The sequence below is a fragment of the Oryzias latipes genome, chromosome 14 (assembly GCF_002234675.1).
Source record: "Oryzias latipes chromosome 14, ASM223467v1".
Lineage (NCBI taxonomy): Eukaryota > Metazoa > Chordata > Actinopteri > Beloniformes > Adrianichthyidae > Oryzias > Oryzias latipes.
In genome coordinates, this window is record NC_019872.2 from 28385572 (window position 1) to 28396055 (window position 10484).

At 39.3% G+C, this 10484-nt stretch overlaps 1 protein-coding gene across 2 annotated transcripts in view; it reads left to right on the plus strand.

The window, feature by feature from the left end:
* LOC101157477 (Krueppel-like factor 8) overlaps positions 1-5754 on the plus strand; it is a 72673-nt gene extending 66919 nt beyond the window's left edge. For both annotated transcript variants that reach the window (XM_023962654.1, XM_023962655.1), the window contains exon 7: positions 570-5754. In XM_023962654.1, coding sequence (XP_023818422.1) covers positions 570-751 — 182 coding nt within the window. In that variant the 3' untranslated portion in view covers positions 752-5754. The remainder of the gene's footprint in view (positions 1-569) is intronic.
* The last annotated feature ends 4730 nt before the right edge of the window (positions 5755-10484 follow it).

Genomic DNA, 10484 nt, shown 5'->3' on the forward strand with positions numbered 1-10484 from the left:
TACAAGCTCCTGTTTTACAGCGCTGTCCCTACGAATGAAGAAAAACATCTTTAGTAATGAGTTTTTTCACAAATATTGTTGAAACCCATCAAACTTTGTGTTTAAGATAAAAAAAGTCCAAAAATGCACAAACTAGATTTTTGTAAATTAACTCATAATCAAAATGTCTGTAGACCTTGAGATCTATCTTAGTATGTTGCATTCTTAAAAACCCTGAAAGTACTTTTGTCTCAGTCCCAGCTGTCCTTACGGATGGATACCGGATATCTGAAGATGAAAAAATGCTTCATGATACACACGCCACACATATGACAATGCTGCGTTCCATTTTCATGACGTCCCTTGAGGTAGCCGTACGAGCCTCAAGGGAATTTCAAGACACACCTAAGATACTGCAGCTCCTCTCTAAGACCTTCCACGTACCTGGATAACCCAAAAACTGGCAGAAGCCATAAGGGTCAACCCCCATACAAGTGCATCCGACTAACGCTTGAGAAATTAAGTGGGGTTATGATGTATTTCCAAAAGTTGTAAGAAGTAACGCTGATCCACAATTCTTGTTGTTGCAGGAGAGAAACCCTACCACTGTACCTGGGAGGGCTGCACCTGGCGCTTTGCACGCTCAGACGAGCTCACCCGACATTTCCGCAAGCACACAGGAATCAAACCTTTCCGCTGCACTGAGTGCGACCGCTCCTTCTCCCGGTCCGACCACCTTTCCCTGCACCGCCGCCGCCATGTGATGATGTGAACTTTCTAACGATTTCCCTTTACGAACCTCCTTCCCCAACAAATGTCACAGCACATCTCGCACCCCCACCTCACCAGCATTGACTTCATCCTGTTTGCAGACGACAAAAAAAGGTCTGTGCCCGTTGCACCACCTGAAACGTGGCAGGATTTTAGGGATGTCTTTATGTGTGCATGCATGTGCGGTGGAACCATCCTCACCGATCATCCCGAGGACGTCCTCTCTTTACAATCCAGAACTCTTTATGAGTTGTCGCCACCTGAAGCAAAGGGACTGAGAAACATCCAGTACCAGGAAGATTCATCCACCCATCCTTTCCATCTAACCATCCATACAAGTAGAGGCAAGAACACAGTAGAGATGTGCAGATGTTTCATCTGTACTGGGATGTCACTTCAGCTCCTGGTTTTGGCATCAAAGGTAATCCTTTTCAGACAAAAGAAAAACGCTGTCCTGTTTTGGAATTCAGTGTAGGATCCATGCCAACAGACTCCAATATCTTCATAAAGTTGGCAGTGCACCAATCACATCTTTACATCCTAATAGGATCTTCTAGGTGGACAAGCTGATTGAATTGTCTTCTTTGGATAACGTGTGATGTGATGTACTGAGATCGCGCCAAAGTCACAGCGTTTTGGTGGTTCAGTATAGAAACAGATCTTTTCCAAGCTGTGGACATAAAAACCAAGATGCTGGAGTTTGGATGCAGACGTGAACTTTATCCAAAAGTATTAAAAACTGTACTTCTACCAGCCTGACACCTTTTGTTTTTTCGATTTATTGATCTTTTTAGTAACAATAAAAACAGTAATTGGATTGTGCCATTTCTAAATGTGGCATAGGGTGTCGTCTGGATTCTCAGGAGCTGAAGTGACATCAGGTCCGTCCTCCTCCCCCTAAAGCCCTGGTACACAGAGCTTCAAGACTGTGAACTTGAATTCAAGAGTCTGATTTGTTTTTCTGGTGGATCAGTCACTTTGTTGCCTCCTTACCCCCCACCCACCCCCCTGCACATGCAGTTTTACCCCTCTGTGATAACAGTATTTGCTTTGGATGTGTTGTTGTTTTAGAAAAAAAGGCCTTCAGTCCTCGTTTTTCTTCTCTTGCCATTTTCGGAACAGAATTTTTTGTTTTGTTTTGGAGGAAAATGTGGAGAAACGAAAAAAAAGTGGTTGAAGAAGACGACTCTGGCAGGGAGTAGGGGAACTTTACAGAGCAATTTATTTGCGTGTTTGTTCACGCGTGTGTGTGTTTGTGCATGTTTTGAGGAAAAAAAAAACCCCACATAATCCGAGCAGACTTTTGTGAGTGTGTGTTCCGGGCACCTGTTGTTGTTTTACTTCTTGCCCGTTGAGCCTTAATAACTGAAGTCAATCTGTAAGGGCAAAACCAGAGCCGCTGAGAGACGACGCGCAAGCACAAATCCAGGAATCTTTTACCTCTTTTTTTGTCTCAAAAAATAACAAATCCAAAAGTTTCTCTATCAAAACAAATAATTTAACGTTCTCTGAGGAAATATTTTGCTGGGTAGGAAAATCTGAGCCTAAAATTGAGGATAACAGACTATTTTATCCTGGAATATACCTCCACCTGCTGCCTTTAGCTCCATCACCCTCCCACCTGCGTTAGGGCGTCACTTCCACCCACTTTGGCAGTTGTCTTTCAGGGGTTCTGGGGAAACCAGGCACTGTGTCGGGCTGTCAGGGTCCATAGCGTCTGGGGTTCGAACCACAGGGAAACTAAGCGCTCTCGTCTCTAGCATTTTCAGCCCAGCAGGGTTCAGTTCTCCCAACTTCCATGCTAACACATCACCTTGCTTTGGTGTATTTTTTTCTCGTTAAGTTTTGAAACCCTCTAACCTCATCGTTTGAAACTTTTCAGAGAAGAACTGACCCCGTCTGGCTCTGCTGGCGAACACAAGGTGTCCATATCTTGTTCTTCAGCCCTGATCTGGGCTGAACTCCATTATGCAACAAAATGCAGACCTCCCTCCAAGTGCTGTTCTGAGCTCAGTCACAGAGCTCGAAAAGTAAAAAATAAAAAAAAAGGCTACAAAAGGGAGGTCAACGTCCGTGGAAGCTCGCCACAACTTCCTGCGGACTCCTTAAGGCCTGTCGGCTTAACGAGACTTTTAAAGCTTGGCTGGTATCTCCAGGAGCACAAAAGAATCAAAAGCTAGAAAGAGAGAGGCAAACATTTAAGGTGATGGAGAATGACATGCAGGTTTACCCTGAGGTGAGGTGAGTGCATGCCGTGAAGAGGGCGGTTCCTTACTTTGTCTGCACACTGCACAAAAAAAAAAAAGAGGAAAGAAGATCCATCCAAGCAGAGGCTGCTTTTCCCCGCCAAAATGTCCATCTTGGCTTTGGGAAATGGCATCAAAAGGTTTAAATTAGAACTTTGTAATGAGATTTGGAGGATTTCCTTCCTTTCAGCAGCGCAGAGCAATGCAACGTTCCCCGCCAACACCCCTTCTGCTTCAAGTTAAAAGAGAAAAAAATCTAAAGCACATCTTTCTAGAAGAGTATATGCATTTGATTGCAATTTTCTTTCTTTTGTAAACTGTTGATACAAATCAATAAGGAAAAATAATGAAAAGAAATCCGTGTACATAAATGTATAAAACCAGAAAGTGCAGAGTAAATGTAACGGGTGAATTTCTATTTTTAACACTGACTAGATAATGTGAAAAACCTCTTTCTTCTTCTTCTTTCTCTGTTGGTTTGATGAAATGTGTTCATCTTCTGTACCCCCCCCCTCCCCCATGACAGATCTAATACATTTGTTGTGTAGGTTTTATTTTATTTCTTTTTTCTAAAATGGTCCAGCTTGTGTTGTGCACAACTGTGTTGCATGGAGAATAGCCTTCCTGTTTTCTAACGGTGACGTCGGTGAGCATGTCAATGTGTGTGTGAGACTGTGTGATTGTGTGTGTGTGTGTGTGGGGGGGGGTCTGGAGTGTCTTTATCATGCTGACCCCATGAGCGAGGGAGGGGGGACAGAAATAAACAATTGAAAACCGCTGCGCTAACGTGATGGAAAGCATTCCCATCGGGCCGTTTGCAGGATTTCCCTCACAGCGATCTGGTCTGCAGAAAAGGTCCTTTAAAGGCAAATTCACAAAATTTGATGAAAATAAAATTCCAAAAATATCCGCAGATTTAATCATATTTTAAATTTTTGTCAAAATCTACTGACAAAAAACCAGCGCCTAAACATTCTGAACACGACCTTAATTTCTTTTTTTAATAAATAATTAAGAAGAAAAAAAAACTAACTGGATGGAAACTCATTTCAAAACTATGACTAAAGGTTGTTCCTGTTTAACTACAAATAATAATCATCATTTTACTTTAAAAATGAAGAGTAAAAGGAAGAAATCTGTTAGAAGCTGGAATTTAAAAAAAGCTAAATGGAGAAACGACACAAATGTACTCAATTAAACTGAAGGAATGTGGAATTTTGTTCAAATTAAAATTCTTCTGCTCTTGGTTAGGATACGGTCATTAGATGTATACATTTAATCCTTAATAATAATAATAATAATGGCGTTCTATCAAAGTAGAAAAGCACATATAGGTCTATGACATTTACCACTGGTTAAATGAGATAATAAAAATGATGCTGATAGTTCATGTATTTCACAAAATTCCCATAAAAATGTAATAGAAATTAATATTTAATGAGCAGGTTTTTTTATTTTGAAAACAAACATTTTATAGAATTAAAATTAAAAAAATTCAAATGTTAAAAATCACAGAAACCAAAAAAAAGGGATGCAAATGTTGCTCATTTAGCAAATCTTGGAAAGTGAGAAGATGTTAACTGACAGTTAAAATCTGTATTTAAGACGAAGTAAAACATTTTGGTAAAATGTCAAATTCTGTAAAGAAAGTATAAGCAAAGGCTGATTGAATTTTAAAGATGCTTTTTACTTAAAAAAATATTTTCATTTATGCAAAGCAGAAATCCTGGACGAGAGGTAGATTAAAAAATGAAATGATTCTGTTAAACAGTTAGTTTAGGCATAAACGGGTGAGAAAAATAATCTGGCATTTATCCCAAAGAAAAAGTGAGAAAAGTTTAGCTTTTACAGTTCAGGATTTAAACTGGGGGAAGCCATAATGAATAACTATTTTTGTTTGTTTATTTGAAGCAAAGACAGTTAAAATGCTTCAGTAAATTCCCATTTAAAAAATCCCATTAGAATAAACCAACTGGATGATGTTTACTGGTTTTAAAGAATTTATTTTTGGAGCCAAGTTTAAAAAATTTCCCTTTTAAATTTCCGCAAATATTTAGCTAAATAAAGAATTTTTGCTCTCAATAACTGAAAATAAATTAAGGCTCGTTAGAAAAGCTGTTAATTTAGTTTCACACAATCCAGCGAACTGGTTAAATCTTCAAATAAGATCTTTTAAAGTAATTAGAAAAACATTTTAGATTTTAAAAAAAAAGGTCTTTGTATTTACAAATTGAAAGGCGTTGATCTCTGAGGACATGAAACCTTCATGATGTTTTCTAATCCTACAACTTCAGCCTTTCAAAGTAAAAGCTTGTGAAGAACCTTTATTTTGAAGAACTTTTGTCCCATCGGTGTTCCTCCAGAGCTTCAGGCCTCCCAACAGGAATGTTTCCTCTTCAACTCCACAGTTCTTGTCTGAGGGTGACGTGGCGACTCTGTCCGTCTGTGTGCGAGTGCCCCGACTCACCACTTTTTCTGCAGATCCAAAATTTTTCTATTGAATGCAGTAACTCACGGGCCAGTACTATATTTACTCAGTGCAATGCAGTTAACATAATAATACAATGATTCATATTTTTTCCTTATTTTGTATTTTTACAGAAGCAGTGTGTAAAGATCAGTGAGGAAAACGTGAGCTTTTTGATACTGTGATTCATGGTGTTTAAGAGTCAGTTTCTCCCTGTACAGTTGTGATTCTTTTTGCCCCGCCCCTTCTTTCTTCTTTTATAGAATAAAATATGTTTTTGGTGCAATTTAACACGTTCACCGTATCCTTTTTTTCCTTCAGAAACATCCACATCACTATTGAACTACTGAAACACTTCTCCAGGAGCAAAAATTCATAAAAAAAGTCATTTTTAAAAATCTCCAGCAGTTCTATAAAGATGATGCTCTTTTCTGGATTCAATTAGAACAAACATTTGAACAGATGAGGCTTTTTTGGTAGGATTTCCATAAAATCTGCACTCACTCCTCTGGAATTATACAAAAATAGGAAACTTGAAGGCATTAAAAGACTTTCCAGAGAACTTTCTCATTTTAAGTGAGACTAAAACAAAAACTTTTACAACCTGTGATCATGTTTGTGGCTCAGTTACGCTTAGAACTGAAGTTTATTCACTGAATTCCCCAATTAGTGCTCTATAAGGAGCATTTATTCAAGTTCAGACTCATGAAGAAATGGAAAACCTGAATGGAGCCATCAGAACAGCAGAGTGCAGTTACCATGTGTGCCACGAGGGGGCGCACTGTGACAGCATCTGGAGAAAGCAAACAAATCAGCACAGAAGGAAAAATGAACTTTTTTTAAAGTTACTAACTTCATTTAAAAGGTTGAAAAAAGAATAAACACAACCTGTTCTTTTATCAATAGTCTATTTATCTGGGATTAAAACAGCTTTGAACCTAGTTAATGAATGAATAGTTTAAGTCTCCTTGTGGCCGCGCACGTCTGTTCAACAGAAATGGTTTTATTGGCCTCATGCAGTTGTGATCGGGCCAATTATTAACACACGCAGCGCCAGGCGGTTGGATTCATGCAGATGAATGCGGAGACAAAGTTGCACCACAGAAATGCAATAAAAGAACAAATATTTGCAGATTAGAGATCTGTCGACATGGGGCTTGTTGGCTCCCAAAGTGAATCAGTTTTAGTCTGTCACTCAGTTGGAGGAATGACTTCAGTGACTCTTCATGAGGAGCACAACTCACTAGCATTCATTTAAAACAGATAAAAGATGACGTCAGAAATGTCAGTCTTACAACAAATCCTGAACTTAAAACCGGTCACAGGTTCTGCTTTGGATGCAGAAGGAGTGACGCCGGCTCCTGAAACTTGGTTCCTCAGAGGAAGAACCCAAAAACTGAAGGTCAGGCAAATGTTCCTGACCCGAAAACTCTTTTTAAAAAAGTGTTAACAGAGACTGAGAGGCCATTGAGAACATATTATAAATGTTAAACACATTATTTTTCCTAAAAACAAAATGTTTAATCTCTGAAAGGGAGGGAAATGGACGATCAGATGATGTTCACCTTTTGGATGATCGCCACAGTGAATCAACTGATTCACATAAGCCTGCTTTTTATCCGGGCTGGGGATCAGCACAGGGAGACCCCCCCCTGCATGGTTCGGCAGTAGGGTGAAGGGTCCAGCCTAAGGATCCTGGATTAAGCTCATCGCACCCCCTGGGAATCAAACCCTGGTATGTTGTGCGCCAGTCCGACACGCAGCCAACTGAGCCTTCCAGCCGTTGGTTTACTTGCTTTATTTGCTGTTGCATTCCTGTTTAGGGGATTGTAAAACGACATAAAGGAAGGAAAACCAATGAAATTCGCTAACAACTCAAAAACTCCTTGAAAGACCCCAGGATTAAAAGTAATCTGGGATTAATTTCGCGATCATTACACAAAAATAACCAAAATTACCAAGGACCAAAGCCACTGTAAACAGAGGAAATGTTCGAATCCTTCCTTACTGTTATTATTATCTTTTTAATGCTTTTTAATTATCTTTTAGGTATTATTTCTGTATTGATTTTTTGGGGGGTAATTAAAAGTTTGGTTGTTACCACACTTGAGTGTTTTCTGTTACTTTAAAAAAATATGCACTTGAAGTGTCACTGTGTGATTGTTCTGTATGTGCAACATCTTTCAATAAAGTTAAAATAAAGTTTGACCTGATCTTGACGGTTAAGGAAACATTTTCAAACAAAAGAAGAAAAAAAAGCAGACAGGGGATCTGTCGTATGTTTACCTAACAATTACCGGTACGGCGCCCCCCGAGACCACTGTTGCTGTGAATTTGGGCTATAGAAATAAAAAATTAAATTGCATCTCCTACTCTGACTGAAAGTAGAAAACAAAACAGATCAAAATTGCAAAAACAGATGTTTTATTTCCTGTTTTTTCTGTTCTTATGTGTAGTTTCTACGTCTGAAAAAGCTGCTTTATTTCTTCATCAGCATCGACCTTATTGCTCATTAATGTGCCATGACCCTTTCTTAAGAAATACATGTTCAAATTGTGACAAAAATGGATATTTTCTAGGAACCAAACCACCTTTAGCCTAAATGTAGTTTTGCTGTTCACACAGTCCCCCATTTATAGTGCTTTCTGCTAAAACCTCTTTCTCTCACAGTTTAGTGTTTCAGCCATGAAAAGAGGTTTTGAATTTACTCGTTTCTCCTAAAATACATTTCGCAATTTGCCTGCAGGCCAACAAGCTGTTATTCTGCTGAAGCACGACTTCTTTGGGATGATAATTATTTATCATGGATCTGATGTAACACTGCAGCAGAGGTGATCCTGTGGATCAGCTTGATCCTGTTCTACAGTGAACATCTCGGCTGATCCCTGCATGTCTGGGATGAGCTGCACTTCCTGCAGGTCGTTTTTGATACTTTTATCATCGTTTTGTTTTTTGTTTTTCCTCCATGTCCTCCAGTCATCTGGCCTCACACAGCGCAGCTTTCGACTACAACACTTGTACATGTGAGCGTCAAAAACAGCCCTGATGCAGCGTCAGCTGATCCCTGATCAAACAATTCGAGGAATTTCACGTCATGGCTTTGTTCAGACGAGTGATTTATAGCTGCGGTTCTGAGTAGAGCATCAAACTTCAGAGGAACACATCAGTTCAGGTGCTCTGCTGTGAAATATGACTATATGACTATAAACGGGACTATATGAATGTGTTTTCTGCAGCATCTGTACAGACGGATGCTTGAATTATGCTATATTATTGTCTGGAAAAAGGGAAACAGTTGATGTCAAACATGAAAACAAAAATCTCATGTTATGATTGATAGATTGAGGATTTAAGCAAAAGCTGAATATTGTTTAAAAGTATTTGACAAGAGTTCCAAGAAACGATGGATTCAAATAAAATAAAAATTAACCCTTTACATTCTTCCTTTGACTTCTGTGAATCTTCAACCGTTTACGCATCAGTGTGAATCAGCTGACGGTGATGCAGAGGACGGCGTCCCTGTGTCGTCATAAAACACTTTACATTAGTTACCATACAATGTCACAGTGAAGAACCGCTTTTCTCAGCGACAGAATCACCAAGTTCACGCTAATCGTACGAATGGTTGATGATTTATGGTTCTGGTTGTTCTTTAGGTAAAAAAATAACTTTATGACTACATACTAGTCAATAAAATTATTTCCTGAACCAGTCATCAGGTAAAGGGGTTGAGCAATTAAGGATTTATTTTATTTTATTTTACATGAGTAGTGATTCATCTGTTGGACAAACGTGGAAAGCCACAAATGTGCGTTTGCATCTAGCAGAAATCACACACAATTGTGAAAGATTTATGTCATAATTGCGTTTAATCCGCGTAAACTGTGTGATTCTCAAGCATCCAAAAGCGTTGAACAGCTCAAAACTGAATTCACCTGAAGTCCCGTCGGCCAAAACCCTCGATGGACGGACATCTGCGAATGAAACACGTATGAATGACGTAGATCACGCATGTCTCATGGACGGACGGATGGACTTCCACAGATGTTTACTAAAGCTGAGAGCAGTTTTTGGTCAACTCTTTCCAGATAAAACTCCAGAATAAAAAAACAGACAGAGAAGCTCAAGAAGCTGCTCCACACAGAAATCAAACTCTACAGGAGTCAATCGGAAAATGTCCATCAACACGTCTTATTGACTGACAGTTATCTCTGTCTGTCAGGTAATTGCTGCTGACCAAAATGACCAAGCACCACCAACCAAAGAGTCATGTGATCACAAACATTTCTCAGTTTTTGGGGTCTGCATGGGATATTGATTATCCCTTGTGCTATCTTAGATGACCCCCCCCCTTCCATTGAGGTGTTCTCCCTACCATGACAAAGGTGGATAAAGGTGGAAAGATTTCATGTAATCCATGGACACCAGTGAAGATCACAAATCATTGAAGAAAAAAGGTTCAGAGCACTGTCTAGTGGGTCTAGATGACCCAACTCCCAATGTTAAAGTGTCTAGGATAGCACATGGGCTAAAGATGACAAGAAGGACAAATTGAGGACGAGTCAGAGTCGTTCTCTGCCTTCATCTCCTCAAAACTATTGTTTTTAAAAAGAAAAAGCTCTTTTGAAAAACGCAACTGTTTGCATTTGGGGACGTCACCGTGGAAATGGATGGATCGATGGAATTCTATTGTAAAAAGTACCAAGAGGACAAAAGTCCAGCAGAAATCACAATAAATCTAAATTGATACCAAACCTGAACATGTATCCACCGATAGAGAGAAATTCAAGAAAACAACAACTTGCTTTTACAGTTTGATGTTGCAAACATGACATAATTTATTTTAACTTTATGCAATCTTGAAAAAACAGGATTATAATCCTTTTTCAGAGGATTATGAAAAAGCAGCCATTTAATTGCACAATGCAGACCAAATCCTCTGCTATTATTGTGCGGGCAGCAGAGTCAGTGGAGACAAGTTGGAACAAGAATCTGTTTTCTGCCGTCACTGCGGAATGAGC